General features: G+C 53.3%; 1 protein-coding gene across 1 annotated transcript in view; it reads left to right on the top strand.

The window, feature by feature from the left end:
* LRP5 (LDL receptor related protein 5) overlaps positions 1-22,535 on the top strand; it is a 137,030-nt gene that overhangs the window by 96,453 nt on the left and 18,042 nt on the right. Inside the window, exons 8-16 of the mRNA XM_054390312.1 lie at positions 5,953-6,169; positions 7,396-7,685; positions 9,642-9,868; positions 10,141-10,325; positions 12,795-13,118; positions 14,983-15,185; positions 17,900-18,111; positions 19,527-19,717; positions 21,468-21,677. Of these exons, the coding sequence (XP_054246287.1) occupies positions 5,953-6,169; positions 7,396-7,685; positions 9,642-9,868; positions 10,141-10,325; positions 12,795-13,118; positions 14,983-15,185; positions 17,900-18,111; positions 19,527-19,717; positions 21,468-21,677 (2,059 nt within the window). The remainder of the gene's footprint in view (positions 1-5,952; positions 6,170-7,395; positions 7,686-9,641; positions 9,869-10,140; positions 10,326-12,794; positions 13,119-14,982; positions 15,186-17,899; positions 18,112-19,526; positions 19,718-21,467; positions 21,678-22,535) is intronic.

The raw sequence follows: 22,535 nt of genomic DNA, 5'->3' as shown, positions 1-22,535 counted from the left end.
TGCTCAGATCCCTCTCAGCCTTCTCCTCTCCAGGCTCACCAGCCCCAGGGCTCAGCCTTTCCTCCTCACACAATGTTCCAGTCCCTTCAGCATCCTCATAGCCTCCACTGGACTCTCTCCAGCAGTTCCCTGTCCCTCTTGACCTGGGGAGCCCGGAAGTGGACCCAGTACTCCAGCTGTGGTCTCACCAGGGCGGAGTAGAGGGGCAGAGTAGAGGGGCAGGAGAACCTCTGCTGAGATGTTTGGATTTGGAAAGGAGAATTGGAAAGAAATTCCAGAACTATTGAAATGGCTTTGAGGCAAAGTGAGAAAAATCAAGATTTGTGCCTTTAAACACCCTGCTGTCAAAAGCTGAACTTCCTCACCTTTGCCAGAGTCCTCAGCTAGAAGCTGGGAAGCCAACTGGTGCTCAGGATGGACATTACCTACATCCCAGAACTGTCCTATGCCCCTTGAAACTTGGCTCCTGCTGGTCAGCATCTCAGAATGCTCTAAGAAGTATTTACTGCCCCAAAATGTATTAAATAAGCAACTTCCATCTAAAAATTAAACTGCAGTTTCCTTTCAGGAGACCCTTTGGGCTTTTGGCTTTAGCCACCAGTTGCCATGAGTTACTTTCAGAATATTTGTCTCTCACTTTCTTCCCTTGTAAGGAGTTTTGAAGGACACCATCGGGTTGCTGCTTAGGAGAAATAAGTCCCAGAGCTGGCCAGCTGCATCCTTAATCCTTTGATACCCTGTGAGCAGAACAAAGCTCTGGCAAGGTCAGGCTGGTGGAGCTCAGCCACAGAGTGTTAGCAGCTCCTAGATGGAGTTTGTAAAGTAAAAGCAGGTTCAAAATCACAAAGCCAGTGTCTGTTGGAGTTTGTTGCTTCTTCTTGTGTTTTGGAAAGTCTGCCTGAAAATGTGAAGCTCTGGGAGAATCAGAGAGACATAGAATGGGCTGGATTGGAAGGGACCTCAGAGCTCATCTACTCCAACCCCATCCACAACCACTCTGGGCAACTCCACCAGCTCCAGGTCTTTCCTGTGTTGAGGGTACCAGAGCTGGACCCAGCCCTGCAGGTGAGGTCTCCCCAGAGCAGAGCAGAGGGGCAGGATCCTCTCCCCAGCTCTGGCCACACTGCTTTGGCTGCAGCCCAGGCTGCCCTTGGCCTTCTGTGCTGCCAGTGCCCACTGCTGGCTCCTGGCCAGCTTCTCCCCTTCCCCAGCACCCCCAAGTCCTTCTCTGCAGGGCTGCTCTCAATCTCATCCCCCCCAGCCTGGATTGATGTCAAGGGTTGTCCTGACCTAGGTGTAGGACCCTGTACTTGCTCTTGTTGAACCTCATGAGGTTCCCCTGGGCCACCTTTGCAGCCTGCCAAGGTCCCTCTGGCTGCCATCCTGTCCCTCTGGCAGGCAGAGCTGTTGTCTGCCCATCTCCCCTGTGTTTGATCCATGATTTCTGGTACTGTTTAAGGTCCTTCTCTTTCCGCTTGCCAGAGTCTGCCAGCACATGCCTGGCATTCAGCCCCTAGAAAGCAGAGGGAGGAGGAGCTGGCTGTTCTCCCAAAGCACTGAGGAGAGGTGGTGGTGTTTCAGCTGTTGGAAATGTTAATGTGTGGCTTACACTCAGCTGAATATAGCCCTGGTACAGCCTGCTCACAGCTGCTCCACTCCCCTCTTCTGGGGCAGGACTCTTCACCCTCTGCAGTTTTCCACCTCTGCATTTTGTCTGTTGCTGTCCCTGCCGACTGCCACCCACAGGGTGTGCCCCAGAAGTTCATCCTCCAGCCAGAGGGGACTGGGCACTGTCCACCTGTGATGTCTTCTGAGGCTTCTTAGAAGCCATTCACGGAATCAGAGAGTGGTTGAGGTTGGAAGGGATCTCTGGAGGTCATCTGCTCTAACTTCTGTGCTCAGGCAGGGTTGCCCAGGTGGCTTTTGAATACCTCCAAGGATGGAGATTCCACAACTTCCTTGAGCAGCCTGTTTTAGCTCCCAGTCACCCTCACAGCAAAGCAAAGTGTAGCTCCTCTCTTCCTCAGGGGAAGAGGAGTAAATACACAAGAGGAATCACAACTGGGGAAGGGTCTGGAGAACAGGGCTGGGGAGGAGCAGCTGAGGGACCTGGGGGTGTTCAGTGTGGAGCAGAGGAGGCTGAGGGAGACCTCATTGCTCTCTGCAGCTCCCTGAGAGGAGGTTGGACTGAGGTGGGGGTTGATCTCTTCTCCCTGGTTTCAGGTGATAGAAAGAGAGGAACTGGCTTGAAATTGTGCCAGGGGAAGGTTACGTTGGAGAGGAGGAACAATTTCTTTGGTGCAAGAGTGGTCAGGGATTGGCAGAGGCTGCCCAGGGAGGTGGTGGAGTCCCCATGCCTGGAGGTGTTCCAGAAATGAGTGGCCATGGCACCTGGTGCTGGGTTGGTGGTTGGAACCCGGAGGGCTCTTCCAGCCCAGACACTTCTGTGTTTCTGTGACAGACCCACGAGGCCCCCACATGGCTCTCACAGTCCTGTGGCTTTAGCATTGCCATCCTGCTTGGACTGCCTGCTGCTTACACCCTGACCAAGCTCAGCCCAGGGACTGGGTACCCTTTGCCTACAGCTTTGTGTGCAGCCAGTGAATAGATTTTGCCTTCCCTTAATGAATTGAATCCAGGAGCAAGGTGTCTGAGCTGCCTCTGTTGCTCTGTCAGCAGACATCCCAGGTGCATGCTGAAGAGCTGTTTGCTTTCACAGCTGCAGCTGAGCTGTGGCCTGCCTGCATGAATCGTGCTGATGCTTGGACTTTGATTGCATTGTTTTGCTTTAATCTTCTTCAAAGAGCTTTGGAGTCTTAGATTGGGGCAGATCTGTTCAGTCACTTTGCATAGGCAAAATGCAGCAGCAGCAGCTAACAAGATGTCACTTACACCTTGGTCCCTTTCTGTGCTCCTGGTTTCATTCAGTTCCTGAAGGCCTTTGATGGTTTCATCCTGACAACAGATTTAAGCTGAGCCTGGCAATGCCTCCTTAGGAGATTGGTCATTGAAGTCTCCAGGCTAACCAGGGGCTGTCCCTGGCCAAGGGGGTGCCCTGTGCTGAGTGGGAAGCACTGCAGGTTTGGTGTTGCATTTGTCTTGTGGCCCAAGCTGAGATCCATTCATCAGCTGCAAAAAGAACCCTCAGTAGAAAAAATCCGCCTCTGGTCTCCTTGTGCTCAGTGATGAAGGCATCTCAGAAGCTTCATTCTGGCTGCTGCTGGTGGGCTGCAGACAGTTTGAGATGGTAAGGGATGAGCCCAGATGGTGTTTGAGGAGCTGTGCAAGGAGGTTGTGCTTTTGAACATGTTGTGAGGCCTCTCTGCAGAGTTTTTCTTTGCATCCTCATGGGTTTGGTTACTGTGTTGGAGAAGAGGTGATGAATGGCAGCAACGTTTGAAGTCCAGGCCATGTACACCTGGACTGATGTGCACCTCAGAGTCCTGGTGCACAGTAAGTTCTCCATGGGTCAGAAATGTGTCCCAGTAGCCAAGAAGGCAAATGGTGTCCTCAGGTGCATCAAGAAGAGTGTGGCCAGAACGACAAGGGAGGTTCTCCTGTCCCTCTACTCTGCCCTGGTGAGGCCACAGCTGGAGCAGTGGGGCCAGTTCTGGGCTCCCCAGGTCAAGAGGGACAGGTAGTGTCCAATGGAGGCTATGAGGATGCTGAGGGGCCTGGAATATTGTGTGAGGAGGAAAGGTTGAGGGCCCTGGGGCTGGTGAGGCTGGAGAGGAGAACGCTGAGAGGGATCTTATCAGAGTCTATCAATATCTGAGGGGTGGGGGTCAGGAAGGGGCCAGGCTCTGCTCAGTGGTGCCCAGGGACAGGGCAAGAGGCAATGGACACAAACTGGAACCCAGGAGGTTCCATCTCACCATGAAGAGAAAATTCTTTGATGTGAGGCTGCTGAAGCCTGGAGCAGGCTGCCCAGAGAGGTTGTGGAGTCTCCTGCTCTGGAGATTTTCTAACCCCACCTGCCTGTGTTCCTGTGTGCCCTGCCCTGGGTGCCCTGCTCTGGCAGGGGGTGGTACTGGATGATCTCTGGAGGTCCCTTCCAACCCCTCCCATTCTCTGAGCTGCATGTGACAGCTCACTCTGTCCTGGCTGCTGCTAGAAGATGGTCCCATGGTTGGTTAGCATTCCCTGCCTGTTGCCACAAATCAGCTTCTTCTAAGAGACCTTCATTGCCTCCAGCACAACAAAACCCTTGGAGCTGCCCTTCTGCAGCCAAGGGAAGCCTCCTAACATTCGTAGTGGTCTGCCCCTAGGATCAGGGGGAGGGCTGTTTGGGAGCCACACTGACTCCAGGAGATGAGCCATGAAGCACTAATGACAGGACAAGAGGAAAAGGCCTCCAAGCTCATTCAGTCCAACATCAACCCAACCCCACCATGGCCATCAAACCGTGGCCCAGGTGCCATGGCCACTCATTTCTGGAACACCTCCAGGCATGGGGACTCCACCACCTCCCTGGGCAGCCTCTGCCAATCCCTGACCACTCTTGCAGTAAAGTTTTTCTTCCTCTCCAACCTAACCTTCCCCGGCACAATTTCAGGCCATTTCCTCTCCTCCTATCACCTGATACCAGGGAGAAGCTGACACTGACCTTGGTGCAGCTCACAGGACACATTTTCAAGCATCGCCTTAGAAATATTGTGGTCAGAGTGGCCCTGCAGACTGCAGGAGTAGGGAGGAGTCCATGGGTTGGTCAGATAAAGACCTGCAGAGATGTCTTATGACTGGACAGGTTGCTACAGTTTGTGCAGTAGGTGGAGGTGACTTTGGAATTTCAAGTGACCACTTCCTGTCCTGCCCAAGGATTATTGATGAGGCTTGCACTGTCTGAATGCCTTTCCTTATGCCAAGCAAGGTGGGGCAGCATGAGATCATCGTAGTAATTAGTTAGGAACTTATTAACCAGTAGCACTGAGAAGTGACTGAGGAGAACCAGAGGAGGGTCAAGAAGGCAAAGTGCAAGGTCCTGCACCTAAATCTGGGCAACCCTCAGTATCAATGCAGGCTGGGGGGGATGAGATTGAGAGCAGCCCTGCAGAGAAGGACTTGGGGGTGCTGGGGAAGGGGAGAAGCTGGCCAGGAGCCAGCAATGGACACTGGCAGCACAGAAGGCCAAGGGCAGCCTGGGCTGCAGCCAAAGCAGTGTGGCCAGAGCTGGAGAGAGAGGATCCTGCCCCTCTGCTCTGCTCTGGGGAGACCTCACCTGCAGGGCTGGGGCCAGCTGTGGGACAACACAGGAGGGACATGGAGCTGATGGAGAGGGTCCAGAGGAGGCAACGAAAATGATCAGGGGGCTGGAGCAGCTCTGCTGTGGGGCCAGGCTGGGAGAGTTGGGGCTGTTCAGCCTGGAGAAGAGAAGGCTCCAGGGAGACCTCAGAGCTGCATTTCAATATCTGCAGGGGACCTGCAGGCAGGCTGGGGAGGGACTGTTCAGAAGGGGTTGTGGGGATAGGCCCAGGGGCAATGGTTTGGAACTGGAGCAGGGCAGAGTTAGGTTGGAGCTCAGGAGGAAGTTGTGCACAGTGAGGCTGGGGAGACACTGGCACAGGCTGCCCAGGGAGGTGCTTGAGGCTCCATCCCTGGAACCATTGCAGCTCAGTCTGGATGTGTCCCTGGGCAGCCTGCTCTGGCTGGAGGTGTCCCTGCTGCCTGCAGGGGGGTGCACAAGATGCCCTTGGAGGCTCCTCACCCAGCCATGCAGTCTGTGCTACTCTCTCCCCATGGTGGAGGTTCTCCAGCCTTTGATCATCTTCGTGGATTCTTCTGGACCCTCTCCAGCAACTCCATTCCAGTACATTTCTCTCCTGGCAAACCCAGAGGAAACTTTCTTTCCCAGAAGCATGCTGTGAATTTCACAAGGCAGAGCTGTCCCAAGGTGACAGCTTTTCTATCTGGGCTGTACCCACATTTTCCTCTTTCTCCTCCTGCATCCCACAGGTCATAAACATTGATGGAACAATGAGGAAAACCCTCCTGGAGGATAAGCTTCCACATATATTTGGATTCACCCTGCTGGGAGATTATATCTACTGGACTGACTGGCAGAGAAGAAGCATTGAAAGAGTCCACAAGATAAAGGCCAGCAGGGACATAATCATTGATCAGCTTCCAGATCTGATGGGCCTGAAAGCAACCAGCGTGTCCAAAGTGTTTGGTAAGTAGCAGCAGCATGGTGTGGGTCTGGAGCAGCTTCTGGAGTCCAGACTTGCTCTCATTAAGCAGCTCCTGATGGCTTGTGATGAGAACAGCTGTGGTCTCCTGGAAAGGAAGACACAGCACTGACGGCTTCCAATGCAGTGCCACTGGACACAAACCTTCCATAGCTTCCACTACTCTCCCTGAGCTTTTGTGAGAGGGATTTTGCACCTCCAGTCTGTAGGAGTCATTCCTTCTGGTGCTCCACTGTCTGTTGTCTTTGCTTCCTGCACAAAGGCCCCATGGATGTCAGTCAGCAGAATGCTTTTTCCCCTCTCAGCTGGAGCTCTGACTTCTTGCACCGTATCTGCTGAAGGGTGCAGCCCTCTGATAGCATCCTGCAGAGATGGCACAGCCCTGCTGGCTTCGCTCAGGGGAGCTGCAGCACTCACTGGAGTCTGGGGGCAGCAGTGAAGGGAACAGTTGGGTTAAAGTGACTGAGAATAGCTGTCCCAGAGTCAGAGCCAGCAGGCTGCCAGCTTACACCCTGCCAGGGCAGGCATTCCCAGCCTGCCACAAACCTTGACTTGGAGGACAATCAAGTCCTTGAGCTGCAAGTTATGGCATGAGCCTGAAATATCTATGTCCTAAAAAGGGAAAATCAGAAGAGACCTAGTGGAGACTGATCTTGGAGAGGGTTTTTTTGGTAACAGTCTTTGAATATTTAAATCTTTGGTTCCAGCAGATGGAACTTTTGTGTCTTTATTTTCCCCTCCACATCCTATCCCCATCCTAGTCATGGATGTTCACATGAGAAAATAAGTGTGAGGTTGTGGTGATCTTGTTGGAAGTGCTCCTGCTAATGAACCTGCTCAGCTTTAGCTGAAACAGCTGGCAGAGAGCTGCACTCAGCTCTGTGCTCACCATTCTGCAGCACTGATGGTTTCGGAGAGAAATAAAGGTGGGGAAGTGGCCAAAGAGAACCAAGCTGGCCACTGCCTTCAGTGAAGGGATTGAGTCGCTGGGGGAGCTGGGAGGATGTCTCTGTAGCTGTGATTTGTGCTGGAGGAGCGACAGGACCTTCTGCCTGATCCTTGGGTAGAAGCAAAGAAGCAGTTTGGGATGGTTTTATAGAACTGCCAGTTGACAGCCCATAATCCCATGGTGTGAAGCTGCAGGCTCAGCCTCTTCCCCCTGTGTCCACAGTGCACCAATCTCTGTGTCCTTGTGTTTTGTTTTCTCAAGGCACTAATTCCTGTGCAGAGAACAACGGAGGCTGCAGCCACCTGTGTTTCTTTACACCCCAGGAGGCCAGGTGTGCCTGTCCCATGGGCCTGGAGCTGCTGACTGACATGAAGACCTGCATCGTTCCTGAAGCCTTTCTGGTGTTCACCAGCAGAGCAGCAATCCACAGGATCTCCCTGGAGACCAGTAACAACGACGTGGCTATTCCTCTGACCGGCGTCAAGGAAGCCTCTGCCCTGGATTTCGATGTCTCTGATAACAGAATCTATTGGACTGATGTTAGTTTGAAGGTATTACTGGCATGGGAATTCCCTCAGCTTGCTTTGATCTGACAGAGGTCCCTGTTACAGGATCTGTCCTGCAGCTGCTGGTGTTGTCCCTGAACTGCATCCAAGGAGCCCCTTGGATACAGGGACAGATGCATTGTTGAATGCACACTTGGGTGGCAGGCATCCCCCTGCTCAGAGACAATCCAAAGGGCTGCCTGCTCAGACCAAATGCTCCAGCCTTGGGTGCTGCATGTGTCACATCCATCTCTGCATCTATTGCAGGAAACCTGTTCTCATGCCACAGCATATGAACAGCCTGCTTGGCTACCTTCCCAGCTGGCTGCCTTCTTCCAGGTTTGAGTTGGGAGGCAAGCTGCCTCCTTTGGCAAGTCAGCCTGGCACTGCTTGCTGCTAGGCTGTGGCTCCAGCTTGGCACAGAAGAGGCCAGGCAGCTTGTCCAGTCCCCTCAAGATTGTGTTGAGCCCCTGCCTGTCTCAGTGTGCTACCCAAGAGTTTGCCAGCTCCTGGCCTGCTTGGTTCAGGCCCAGGTGCATGCTGCAGCAAGTGCTGTGCTGCTGCTCAGTGGTCCTGTGCAGTAAAGAATGGGAGAGGACAGATTTATCTCACTGGAGCTGAACTCCTCTGCTCAGCTTCTCCAGAGATTTGCCAAGAGCCATCAGAGTGTCCTTGTCCATGTGCCTAAGCCATAGTCTCACTTCCAGTGGCTGCAGGCACACGCAGCTTCTCCCACAGCCTCCCTGTGAAGGCTGCTGAGGGCTCTGCTGCAGCAGTAACAGTGCTGGGGGTGGTATGGGGCAGTGCCCTGAGGGGCAGTGCCAGTGTGACCCTAATGTGCTGCTGGAGGTGTGGGGCAGTGCTGGAGACATCTCACACAAGCAGGGGGAGAGCTGGGCTGTGGGCATCTGACCACTTTGGAGCTGCACCAGTGCCTAGGTCCCCACCTCCCTCCACGCAGAGCTGGAGCACATTTCCCTTGGCTGTGGCCTCCTGAGCAGCTATCAGCAAAGGGTTTGCACTCCCCCTGTCCCCTCACCTCCTGCAGCTTTGCTTAGAGCTTGTGGTCATTTACCATTCCTTTAGTGACCACCACTGCCCTCCTCTCCTGCCTGTTTTCCCACAGGGACTAGGCTTCCTCTGCCACGTGGGTTTGACACTTACCTTTAAAAATACACAAAGCCTCTTACCCTGCCAGGTTCCTCTGTCAGATTGCTAAGGCATTATGGCTGCATGCAGGAGACTTGCTCAGTGCTGAGAACAAGGGCAGGTCATTGGACGCCGGCCCTGGCATTTGCCACTGACTGATTTCCCTGGGGCTTGTTTTGGTGCTCCTTGTTAGGAGTGGTTTATTTTATGTGCTCAGTCCTTGCCCTGGGACTTGTTTGCACGGCATCACAGAATGGGAAGGGTTGGAAAGGACCCCTGGAGATCATCCAGTCCAACCCCCTGACAGAACAGGGTCCCCCAGGGCAGGCCACACAGGAGTACATACCTGAGCAGATCCTGGCTCCGTCCTCCCCACTCTGCCCTGCACATCTTTACCAACAGCAATGAAGTTTTGCTGTGTGCAGATCAGCAAAGTTCTCCATCTGACTGCAGGAGAAACCCATTTTGTTCAGACTCCTCTGAGCTGTGTGTTCTGAGATGGAAAACACTGCAACAAATTCAGTCGTTGGTGAAAAACCACAAACCTTCTGGTGTGAAAACAGAAGAGGGGCAAGGGGCAAGGAAGGCTCTGCAGGTGCATTGAAAACCATCCCCTGATGAGATGTCTGGGCAGCAGGAGCCATCAGCTTTCTGGAAACTAAGCTTTTCTGACCCTTTGAATTGCTCTGTCTGTAGGCAGCAGCCACTGCCTGGATGGATTGGTTTGTTCCCCAGTTCCATTTGTACCCTCGGCTCCCTCCCCACCCCAGCTGCCCTGGGCTGCTGTCCCAGCTGTGCACTGCTGTCTTGCAGACCATCAGCCGAGCCTTCATGAACGGCAGCTCTGTGGAGCACGTGGTTGAGTTTGGGTTGGACTACCCTGAGGGGATGGCTGTGGACTGGATGGGGAAGAACCTGTACTGGGCGGACACTGGAACCAACCGCATCGAGGTGGCTCGCCTGGATGGACAGCACAGGCAGGTCCTGGTCTGGAAGGACTTGGACAACCCAAGGTCTTTGGCTCTCGATCCTACCAAAGGGTAAGGAGTTTGTTTTGGTAGGTTTGTGTGTGCACTGCTGTAGGTGGACAGTGACCTGGCAGTGTCCATAGCTCATCTTCAGGGGCTCTGAGGAGCTCCAGGGGCTGCAGTGATAAATTCAGAGCTGCCTCTGCCTACACCCAGAGCACTGTCACCCTGCACAGCACCACCTGCCTTCTTGCCTTCTTGTTTACTTTTTTTTTTTTGCTTAAAGAACTGCAAATCAGTTTGGAAGCTGCAGTGTTGCAGCTGAGGCCCTGTTGTGGTTGCAGGTACATGTACTGGACAGAGTGGGGAGGGAAGCCCAGGATCGTGCGGGCGTACATGGATGGCACCAACAGCATCACTCTGGTGGATAAGGTGGGGCGTGCCAACGACCTCACCATCGACTATGTGGACCAGAGGCTCTACTGGACTGACCTGGACACCAGCATGATTGAATCATCAAATATGCTGGGTAAGGTATGGTGCTCTGCAGCAGCAGTGCACTGCCCATGGGGAAGCCATCAGATAATGGGAAATGAAAGCAGTGTGATGCATGTTGGTGTTGTAGAATCAGAGAGTGGTCTGGGCTGGAAGGGAGCTCCAAAGCTCATCCAGTCCAAGCCACTGCACTCAGCAGGGACATCCTCCACTAGATCAGGTTGCCCAGAGCCCTCTCCAGCCTCACCTTCAGGCTGGGGCCTCAACCACCTCCCTGGGCAACCTGTTGCAGTGTTCCAGCAGCCTCCTGGTGAAGAACTTGTTCCTCACATCCAATCTCAATCTGCTCTGCTGTAGTTTGAAGCCATTGTCCCTTGTCCTGTCCCTGCAGGCCTTTGGGAACAGTCCCTCTACAGCCTTCTTGTAGCCCCTTCAGGTCCTGGCAGGCAGCTCTAAGTTCTCCCTGGAGCCTTCTCTTCTCCATGAGAGAAAATGGAGAATTAAATGATTAAGGAGATAAAAAACCCTTCCTACAGATATAACTATAGGATGGTTTGTAATGCATGCACCATGCAGCAGTACAGGGGTCGTCCTGCTGCAAAGCAGCTCCATGGAGAAGGACCTTGGAGTCCTGGTGGACAGTAAGTTCTCCATGGGACAGCAATGTGCCCTGGTGGCCAAAAAAGCCAATGGGGTCCTGGGGTGCATTAAGAAGACTCTGACCAGCAGGTCAGTGGAGGCTCTCCTGCTCTGCTGTGCCCTAGTGAGGCCACATCTGGAATTCTATGCCCAGTTCTGGGCTCCCCAATTCAAAAGAGACAGGGATCTGCTGGAGAGAGTTCAGTGGAGGCTGTGAGAATGCTGAAGAGCCTGGAACATTGAGTGAGGAGGAAAGGCTGAGAGTCCTGGGGCTGTTGAGTCTGGAGAGGAGAAGGCTGAGGGGATCTGAGCAATGTTTCTTAATATCTGAGGGGTGGGGGTCAGGAAGGAGATGCTGTTAGACTTGATCTGCATCGTGCAGTACCCCTCCTTGCCAGGAGAGATGCCAGTAAATGCTGCTGATAGAAACATCTAACCCCATCAGCAATGAGTAAAACCCTCTGAAGTGGGGGGTGGATGCCTACCCAGCTTAACCTTGGGCATTAGAGACATCACCCAGCAGGAACAAAGAAATCACTCATTTGGGAGCTGCTCCTCCATCTCAAAATTCAGTTAGGCAGCTTACCTGCCTGTCCCTTGACCCACACAGTGGACCACAACTGTTCTAAGAGGGATCTGAAAATGTGCAGGATGTGTGCCCCTGACTTGGACACTTTAGATGCCCTGACACTTTGTCTCTGAGCTGAGTTCTGCTACCTTAGAGAATCACAGAATGGGTTGGGTTGGAAGGGACCTCAAAGCTCATCCAGTTCCAGCCCCGTGCCACGGGCAGGGACACCTCCCACCAGCCCAGCTTGCTCAAGGTCTCATTTAACCTGGTCTTCAACGCTTCCAGGAATGAGGCATCCACAACTTCTCTGGGCAACCTGTTCCAGTTCCTCACCAGCCTCAGAGTAAATAACTTCTTCCTAATATCCAACCTAAATCTCCCCTGCTCCAATTTCAAACCATTGCCTCTTGTGCTGTCACTACAAGCCCTTACAAAAAGTCCCTCTCCAGCTTTCCTGTAGGCCCATTCAGGTACAATGTCTATAGGGAAATGGCTCCAAGCTTTGGTTTTCAGGTTCTTCATTCCTTCTCCAGCCTTGGCCAAATGGGAGAGAGCATGACGGAAAGTGGAGCAGAGGAATCAAAATGAGGTGTTCTGTAGAATCTAGCACTGGGTGTTTGGGGTGGGAGGAGATGATGCTGATGAAGGCTACATCAGAGCAGCAGAGGTTTATTCACAGAGGTTTGTGTTTAGGGAGGTGATTTGCAGCAAGCCTGACCTGAGTCAGCAGAGCACCTCTGACAAAGGCCACCTCATGCTCTAGAAGGTGCTAAATTTGTTGTGAATGTTCCTAACTGAGCCACCCAGTGTGGGAGTGCTGTGGTGTCTGCCAGGCAGGTGGTTTCCTCCTCTCTGGTGGTATCTGGATGGTGAATTGCATGGCACAAGGTTTGTGCTGCTCGAGTGAAGCAGCCTCCTGCTCTGGGAGGCTCAGGTTTGCTGCAGGATGTTGCTGCTGTGGATGTTAAATGGGGCTTGGGTTGGCACAAGTGACTCCTGGAGCTGTTGGCATTCTGGAACATGTTTTTCCAGGGTCAGGTGGGATGGTAGGCATGAGAGAAGCAGTGATGGGCATGGCAGTGCAGTGTCAGACTGCACTACAGGCAAGAGGGTGGAGGATCAGGGCTTTGAATGCAGGTGTTGCTGTTAGCCCTTGGATTGGACAGACACTGCCTGATAATGGACCCCGTGCTGCTGCCAGGGGAAAGGAGGGTTTGCTTTCAGAAGTGCCAGTCACAGTCCTCACTCCATGGCCTGGAACTGCCCTCTTGCTGACAGCCCTTCCCTTTGCAGGGCAGGAACGAGAGATCATCGCGGATGACCTGCCGCACCCCTTCGGACTCACCCAGTACAGCGACTACATCTACTGGACAGACTGGAACCTGCACAGCATAGAAAGAGCAGACAAGACCAGTGGGAAGAACAGGACACTCATCCAGGGCCACCTGGATTTCGTGATGGATATCTTGGTCTTCCACTCCTCCCGCCAGGACGGCCTGAACGACTGTGTGCAGAACAATGGCCACTGCGGGCACCTCTGCCTGGCCATCCCCAACGGCTTCCGTTGCGCCTGTGCTGCTCACTACACCCTGGAGCCTAACAGCAGGAACTGCACCTGTGAGTCCCTCTGCTTGCTCTTACCTCTTTCAGTGCTCCTGGCTCTGCTCGGGATAGAAAGGGAAGGACTATCACCAGCCCATTGCAGAGCTTCTGAGTCCAGAGGTGATGAGGACAGAGTCTCTGTGATGTGAATTGGGGCTGAAGGTTTGGTTTCAGATCTTAGAAAGAACAGGGCTGTCAGGTCTGGTCTCTCTTGTTTTACTTACCAGTGGTTTCTACGTGACTGAGCTGTGTGACTGAAGCTTTCCCAGTCCTTTCTCAGTTTGCTTTCCCTCTGTGTGTGGCATTAGGAGCCTGTCAGTTCACTGCCTTGAGTTCCTTGTGGAAATTGCAGATGAATAGAAAGCTGACTGCTGGCCTAAAAACATGAACCAGAAGAGCTGCTGGCATCATGCCACAGGACATTTTAACTAGAAGAAGGGATGGGGTTATGAAAGGCAGGTCCTACTTGACTAGTCTGGTCTCCTTCTGTGGAAAGTGACCACATGGTGGGCAAGGGAGGAGCTGGGAGCGTTGTTTGCCTGGGCTGCAGTAAAGCTTTAACACTTCCCACACCACTCTGCTGCAGAACCTGGCTGCTCATGACCTGGACAGCTGTAGTCTTTGCTGGGTAAAGAACTGCCTGCTTTGAGCTGGCCCAGAGAGTAGTGGGGAATAGAGTTAACAGCAGTTGGTGGCTGGTCACCAGAGGTATCCCCCAGGGCTCAGTGATGGGCCAGTTCTCTTTAATGTCTTTATCACTGAGCTGCGTGAGGAGATCCAAGCACCCTCAGCAAGTTTGCAGATGACACCAAGCTGGGTGGCAGTGTTGATCTGCTGGAGGACAGGAAGGCTCTGCAGAGGGGTCTGGCCAGGCTGGATCCATGTGCTGATGTCAGCTGTATGATGTTCAACGAGGCCAAGGGCTGGCTCCTGCCCTTTGGTCGCAAGAACCCCAGGAAAGCTCCAGGCTTGGGGCAGAGTGGCTGGAAACTGCCTGGCAGAAAAGGCCCTGGGGGTGCTGGGTGATAGCAGCTGAAAATGTGCCAAGAGTGTCCAGGTGGGCAAGAAGGGCAGCAGCAGCCTGGCCTGGATCAGCAATGGTGTGGGCAGCAGGAGCAGGGCAGGGATGGTGCCCCTGGATTGGGCACTGGGGAGGGCACAGCCTGGGTACTGAGTTCAGTTTTGGACCATTCACTCCAAGGAGGACTTTGAGGAGCTGGAGCAGATCCAGAGAAGGTCAACTGAGCTGGGGAAGGGTCTGGAGAACAGGGCTGGGGAGGAGCAGCTGAGGGACCTGGCGGTGTTTAAAGAAAAGGAGACTCTTGCCAGCTCCCTGAGAGGAGATTGGGGGGGGTGTCTCTCTAGACCTCTCTAGTGCTAGAAGAAGAGGAAGAGGCCTCAAAGGGCACCAAGAGAGGATCAGATTAGTTCTGAGGAACAATTTCTTTCCCAACAAAGTTGTCAAGGCCTGTCCCAGGCTCCCCATGGTAGTAGTGGAGTCCCCATCCCTGGAGGGATTGAAATGCCTTGGAGATGTGGTGCTGAGGGACATGGGTCTGTGGTGGACCTGCAGTGTTAGGTTAATGGTTGGAGTCAGTGACCTTAAAGGGCTTTCCAATCTGATTCTGTGCTGGTACAAGAGCAGCTGTGCTTGCTGCCCACTGTCCCTTGGGCAGTGTTGAGGTTTGGGGCAATGCTCTGGGTGAAGGGCTGCACACTGACTCCAGAAGTGCAGGAGGGCCATCTTCAGCTCCAGAGCTAAGATCTCCACTTAGGAATTCCCGTCATTTCCACTGGGAATGGAATTGTCTCTGTCCTACATGTTCTGTCTCCTCTGTGGGTCACATTTCCTCACCCATCCTCTTTTGGCCTCTTTCAGCCCCTGCCAGCTTCCTGCTGTTCAGCCAGAAGTCTGCCATCAGCCGCATGATACCTGATGATCAGCAGAGCCCAGACATCATCCTGCCCCTGCATGGGCTGAGGAATGTCAAGGCTATTGATTATGACCCCTTAGATAAATTCATCTACTGGGTGGATGGACGTCAGAATATTATCAAAAGAGCCAAAGATGATGGCACTCAGGCAAGTCCCCACAGTGTCTGTGGCTTTGTGTTGGGCTTTGGGTGTGCTTTGTGCTTGGTTTTCCCCTTCTGTCACCTGCACCCAGGAACCCTTGCCTTAAACTTGACTCCTGCCAGCACCTCTGGGATGCTGCAATCCAAAACTGTGTCCAAAAGGAGGAACTGGATAGAAGAGGGAGATTCAGCAGGAGCAGGCATGACTGAGACCCCACCTGCAGCACTGAATTGTAAAGAAGCTTTGCTTTTGCTTTCTGGGATTGTGTAGGTGCTAATTGTTGTCCTCTAGCTTTGCTTTGGGACTTGCTAGGTGCAAATTGCATCAGGGGTTCCTTTGCTCAGTGTTTGCCTTTACTTTGGGCACACAGCTTTGGAATGCAGATCCCCTGCAAATGTTGACTTTCCAATTTTCACCAACTGTGCTTACTTCATTTTGCTGAATCCTGCTCTCTGCAGATGATGCAGAGGAATTTCATCCCTGGGTAATGTTACCTTTGGTACCAGCTAAAGAATCTGTCTTTCTGGGCACACTGTTAAGGCAAAACAGAGCTAAAGCTTTATGGCAAAGGCAAAGAGCCTGCATCTCCCTCTGCAGAACTGAAGCCCAGCTTGTGGGAATGGGGCTGTCAGAAGTAATGTTTTGTTGAACATGGAATCGTAGACACACAGAACTGTTCGGGTTGGAAAAGCCCTTTCAGAGCATCCAGTCCAACCATTATCTAACTCTACCAAGACTAGGGCTGAACCAGGGCCCTCAGCACCACAGCTCTGCCTCTTGGAAATACCTCCAGAGATGGGGATTCAACCACCTCCCTGGGCAGCCTGTGCCAGGCTTTGAGAACCCTTTCAGTGAAGAAATTTCTCCTACTACCCAATCTAAACCTCCCCTGAACATCAGACCTTCAGCACAGCAGCCTGGCTGTGACAGAGAGCAACCCCTTTTTGCTTTCAAGAGCAGCACTCAGTCTCCAAATGCCATTTAAAAGAAAGCAGCAATCATAAAAGGCCCAAAGCTTTCAAAGCTGACATGCAGACGGGATGTGTGGACTCTCAGCCCACCCGAGAAGCAAAAGCAAGGAGATGGGATGGGTGGGAGGAGAGCCAGCAAGTCAGAAATGTGCTCTGAGATCCCCCAATGGACACAACTCCTGAACATCATGAGATGAAGCTGAGGCTGTGTGCATTGGCTAAGCCACACTGCAGCCTGCAGAAATGTGCCTGCCAGCCCTGCTGCCTGCTCCGGCTGTCCCCATAGCAGGGACCACACAGAGCCACCACACAGAGTCTGGGCAAGGGCAGGAGGGCAGGACATGGATGAAAACAATAATTAATAAACATAAAAGAGCACAACCCCCAGGTGAGCCAAAGCACTACAGAAGCTGTGTGGCAGGGGATGGTTTGTTAACTGCAACTTGAGGGCAGCTCCTTCTCAGGGGGTTGCAGTTCCTTTGCCTTAAGATGAGCATTGAAATGTTGTCTGCAGCTGCCTTGGCCCATGTGAACTGTTCTGGTACTGCTTCTGTTGGGATTGCAGTGCCACATGAAGACACCAAAGGAAGCCACTTCTGTCCCTTACCATGGCTGTGTCACCAGAAGCAGTCACCTTTGAAAGCTCCTCCAGTGTTGGGAGTCCTCCCAGCAGTGTGAGCATCCCAGTGGCACTGGGGCTGGCAGTGAAGCCTGTGTAACATTAAACAGCAGGAAGGATGTTTCCCTTTAGAGGCTTTTTCACAGGCTCTGCTTCTTACAGCAATAAAGTCCAGCAGTCTATGGTGGTGTTCACCATGGGGTGAAAAATCTGGTCAGGAATGGCTTAGACTGGGAGGAGCCTGGCCACATGCTCCTGACACCACCCTTGAAGTATTGATCAGCACCAATGAGTTTCCCCTCAGGCTGCTCTTCTACAGGCTAAAAGCCCAAGTCCCTGAGCACTCAGCATCTTTGTAGCTCGTTTCTGTAGCCTTTCCAGTCCATCATCAAGACTTAGGAACAAGTTCTGCACCAGGAGGCTGCTGGAACACTGCAACAGGTTGCCCAGGGAGGTGGTTGAGGCCCGATGCCTGGAGATCTTGAAGGTGAGGCTGGAGAGGGCTCTGGGCAACCTGATCTAGTGGAGGATGTCCCTGCTGAGTGCAGGGGCTTGGACTGGATGAGCTTTAGAGGTCCCTTCCAGCCCAGCCCATTCCACGATTCTCTAACCTGAGGTATTGTTAGTGTGGGTCTGAGGCAGAGCTGGAGCCCTCTGCCATGGCAACAAACAGAACCAAGCTCCCTAAAAAGAGTCTAATTCTTAAGAGAAACCAAGCCTGACTTCCTGACACCATAACTAATGGAGTGAGGAGGCTTTGGCAAGAGACAGAGGCTTGTTCTGCTACCTGTGTGACAGGGCAGGTCTGGCCAGAAGCTGCCTTTTTCTTGCATTGCTTCTTTCAAGCCCGTTCCATGCATGACCATCCAGTAGCCTTTTCTCCCACCTGCTGCTGATCAATTCTGCTCACAGCAGGCCCCAGGACTGCTTTCTGGGGAGTGCTGCACAATCTTACTCTCCACAGGTTTCTCCTCTAATCCACAGTTTGAATTCCATCCTTTTTTGTAAAGCTTTGTTGTATTTCTTCTATCTGTTGTTCTCTTGTAGGTGTTTCTGGGTGGCTGTGGGCCCTGGGTGGGCAGTGCTCTCCTATCAGTAACCAGCATTGTGCCTCCCGTGTTGTCTTGCAGCCTTTCACTGTCATGAGCACTCCCAACCAAAGCCAGAACCCAGAGAAGCAGCCTCACGACCTCAGCATTGATGTGTACAGCCACACCTTGTACTGGACCTGCGAGGCCACCAACTCTGTGAACGTGCAGAGGCTGAGCGGGGAGCCCATGGGCATGGTGCTGCGCGGGGAGCACGACCGGCCCAGGGCCATCGTGGTGAACGCCGAGCGAGGGTCAGTGCCCACCCTGCCTCCACAGCCTCTCCTGGGCTGCTTGCCTGGGGGAGAGAGGATGGTCAGGAATGGCTTGGTTAGACTGGGAGGGGTAATGATTCCAGAACCTTGGCTAGAAGGTCAAGTTTTGTAAGGTCACAGAATCACAGAATGGGAGGGTTGGGAGAGACCTCTGGAGATCATTGAGTCCAACCCCACTGCCAAGGCAGGGTAGGCTACAGAAGGTCCCACAGGAACACATCCGGGAGGGCTTGAATTGTCTCCAGAGGAGACTCCACCACCTCTCTGGGCAGCCTGCTCCAGGGCTCCAGCACCCTTACATTAAAGAAGTTCTTCCTCATGCTTAGAAGGAGCTTCTCATGTTCCAGTTTTTGCCCCTTACCCCTTGTCCTGTCACTGGGCACCACTGAACAAAGCCTGGTTGCATCCTCCTGACACCACCCTTGATCAGCATTGGTAAGATCCCCCTCAGGCTGCTCTTCTCCAGACTAAACAGCCCCAGGGCTCTCAGTCTTTCCTCACAAGAGAGCTGTTCCAGTGCCCTCAGCACCTTTGTAGCCCTTTGCTGCACCCTCTCCAGCCGTTCCCTGTCCCACTTGAACTAGGGAGCACAAAACTGGACACAATATTCCAGACTTGGCCTCACCAGGTCAGGGTAGAGGTGGGGGAGAACTTCCCTTGACCTGCTGGTCCCACTCTTCTTGATGCACCGCAGGATGCCCTTGGCCTTCTTTGCCCCAAGGGCACATTGCTGGCCCACAGGCATCCTGGTGTCCACTGGCAGTCCTGGGCTCTTTCATCTTTCTCTCCTGTCCTCTCCTTGCTGGGTGAGGACTGAGATATTCACACAGCCACGTGGCTGATGAGGATCTGCCCTGCGGGGCAGAGCAAGGCAGAAGCATCATGTCCTGTCCACAGGGTAAGGGCACAGCCCCTCCAGTTGAGAGGAGCACCAGGAGAGCTGGTGCTGTGCTGCTGCCAGCTGGGCTCTGGCTCAGAGCTGGGCCATGTAAAACAGGAGCTGGCAGGAAAACAGAAGGGGGTCTCAGTGACACAAGGATTCCTGCTAGGATAGCAGCAGTTTGCCTCTTAAAGTTATGATGAGAACCTCAAAAGCTTCTGAGATTGATGAAAGAAGGCAGGGTGCACCAGAGTGATTTCCCAGCTCTCTCAGCCTGGCCTCACAGGAGATGTTCCACTGCCTGCAGTAGCTCTGTGCCTCTGGGATGGACTCTCTCAAGCAGTTCCCTGAGGTCCTTCTGGAACTGAGGGGCAAGTGTTTGGGGTTGTGCAGCAGACAGCTCTGGCTCTTCACAGCTGGGAGCAAGCCACGGCAGTTCCTTGCAAGGCAGAAGTGGTGTGGTGGGTGGGTGCCTGACGCTGGGCCGTGGCTGAGGCAGCTGTGTCCCCCCCAGGTACATGTACTTCACCAACATGCAGGAGCGAGCGCCCCGCATCGAGCGAGCAGCCCTGGACGGCACCGAGAGGGAGGTGCTGTTCACCACGGGGCTGGTCCGCCCTGTGGCACTGGTGGTGGACAACAAGCTGGGGAAGCTCTTCTGGGTGGATGCAGACCTGAAGCGCATTGAGAGCTGTGACCTGTCAGGTATGTGGAAGCAGGCAGAGCTTTGGGTGGTGCAGGGCATCGTTCCCCTTGATGCTGACCCTGGAACGTCTCTCTGCACTAGTGTCAGCTGTGTGTGGGCAGAGGCAGCAGCTGCTGCTGGGCACCCACCTTTGATGTGAGCGGGGTGAATGTGTCTGCAGTGATTGCCACCCGGAGAGCATTTGGTTGTTGGAACGTTCTGAAAGCAGCTTCTGCAAGAACAGCCTTCAGTAGCTGTGGGCTGGTCATGGAACCCCTAAATCACCTCCTCCATGCCTTTTGTTTCTTTTTTCTCTGGAGTTTACAGCTTAGCAAATCCAGGTAGCTTGAAAAACGAAGGAAGGGGGATGGCTTTCTCCTAATCTGTGGAGATGAGGCAGCTCCCCTGGAACAGCAGTGCTGCAGAGCATTGCAGAGATGCCAGCTCACTGCCCTTGTCCCAGGGCCACAGCAGTGGCACCTAACAGCCCTTAGGGAGCACTGCTCGCTTTGAAAAGCTCCTGACAGTGCTGCAGAAGGAGTGATGTGGGCTGACTCCTCTGAGAAGCAGCACAGCACAGAGGATTCCACCCAACGGTGGCATCCCCCTGGCTTGGGATTTGTCCTTTGCTTGCTATTGGGGTATCAAGAAAGGAGTCCTAAAGGAGGTGCAGAGAGACGTAAAGGGCTGTGAGGCAGCAGAAGCTGGGCTGTACTGGAGATGGGCTTCTGCCAGGAAAGGCTGATCCCTGGAGTTTGGTACCTCTTGCCCTCCTGTCATGCAGTCCCATCCTTCCCTTCTGCTGAGGTGAGGCACTGAACTGAAACAGGAGAGCAGTGCTCCTTTGTTCCCAGCGACAGTTCACCTTCAGGCACCTAACACTGACTCAAGGTCAGGCAGCCACAGAGGGGACAAGCTCCTGACACTGGAGCTGGGACTGTGTCTTTCACCACAGAATCACAGAATGGGCTGGAAGGGACCTCCAGAAATCATCCAGTCCAACCCCCTGCACTCAGCAGGGACACCTTCCACTTGGCCAGAGCCCTGTCCAGCCTCACCTTGAATATCTCCAGGGATGGGGCCCCAACCACCTCCCTGGGCAACCTGTTGCAGTGTTCTGGCTGTGGCTGTGACATAGCAGGTGGCAGGGTTGGGGTCCTTGCCTCTTGCTTTGCATGACAAATGGTTTGCTCTGAGCACCTGCAGTGAAGCTGATCTGCTGTCCTCTCTTGCTTGTAGATTCCAGCATAGCTGCTGCTGCTGGGGGAGATTTACTGTGAACCTCTGGGCCCCAAAGCTGACAGAGGCTTGAGGGGCTGCACACAATGCCCTGCAACAGAGTATGGCTGCTGGTGGCTGCTGACCTGGGGTGGCTTTCATGTCCCATCTGCTTGCCCTCATGGCATGGCAGCTGGTGGCATTGAGCTGAGGCTGGACAAGCAGAGCCTTGGTCTGCATAGCCAAATGAAGTCTCATTTTTATTATGTCTCCAGAGTCAATCATCCCTTTTTCTGAGGAAAGCTGATTTTTCTAGTTTGTAGCACAAGGTCTTTGTTCCAGAATGAAACAGGAGAGCAGGAGAAGCATCAGCTTACAGTTTTGGGTTGATCCCTCATTTCTCAAATCAAATGAACAAATATATCCTGATAATGAAGAACTCTGGGTCCAGCTTAGAAGTGACTGCTGTCATGGTTGGGTTTGGTTGTGCTTTCTTCTCAGAAGTGAGTTAAAGTCAGCTGGTGGTGATCCTGCTGTTGTGTGCTGCTCTAGGTGCCAACCGTGTGACCCTGGAGGACTCCAATATCCTGCAGCCCATGGGACTGACGGTGCTGGGGAACCACTTGTACTGGATTGATCGTCAGCAGCAGATGATTGAGAGAGTGGAGAAGGTCAATGGCTACAAAAGGACCAGGATCCAGGGCCGGATTGCTCACCTGACAGGCATTCATGCTGTGGAGGAGCTTGATATGGAGGAGTTCTGTGAGTCCATTCCCATAGCTGATGTCTCTCACCCTTGGTCACTGCTTCTCCAAGGCCTCACCCAGCTCAGTATTGCAATGATGCTGCTCAGGAGGCTTTAAGTAAGACACAGAGTCCTTTCAAAGGGGCTGGTTGGTGTTGCAGAAGAGGAGGAGAAACAAGGTCCTCATTGCTGTCCAGAGTTTGTTATCTCGTGGTGCTCAGTTACTGCTCTGTAAAGGCTCACCTAGTTCTGAGCTCATTTGGCTTTAAGTAAAACCAAGTCATAGGACCTGGGAAAACCTTGAACAAGAAAGAAGAGCCTTGTGCTTGCCTTTTCTCCTCTACTTTGGCTCAGATGATGTCACAGCCTTCAGTGAGGGAGGGAGAACAGGCAGGAAGCTCCTGCAGGGGTGGAGCTGGTTTAGTTGCTCCCTTCTGAAAGGAGTTACACATGCAAGACCTTCATTGTCTGGAGTCATGGAGCCAGAACTGTTTTTGATGGAAAAGGCCTTGAAAACCAAGTCCCACCATCAACCTAAGACCAGCTTGGCCACTGAACCATGTCGCCAGGTGCCATGTCCCCCGGTTTCTTGAACACCTCCAGGAATGGTGACCCCACCACCTCTCTCTGAGTTCCTGCAGTCCTAAAGCAGTCACTTGTCCAAGTGACAGCCTCCAGCTTGCCCTGCTCCACAGCACTGTAAAAGAGAACATTAAAGCACAAACAAAGTGTGGAAGCAGAGAGGCTGCTGAGAGTGACCTGTGGAAGGTTTGTTGCCTGTTGTCTGGGCTGAAGGCAATGTTTGTGTGGGGTGCTTTGGGTTTCAGAAGGAAGGCTCCCACCTGGCAGCACCTCTGCCACTCAGCAGAGCTTCT

Source organism: Indicator indicator, chromosome 21 (genome assembly GCF_027791375.1).
Source record: "Indicator indicator isolate 239-I01 chromosome 21, UM_Iind_1.1, whole genome shotgun sequence".
Taxonomy (NCBI): Eukaryota; Metazoa; Chordata; class Aves; order Piciformes; family Indicatoridae; genus Indicator; species Indicator indicator.
Note: the sequence above shows the minus strand (reverse complement) of the source record. Positions and strands in the feature narration are given on the sequence as shown.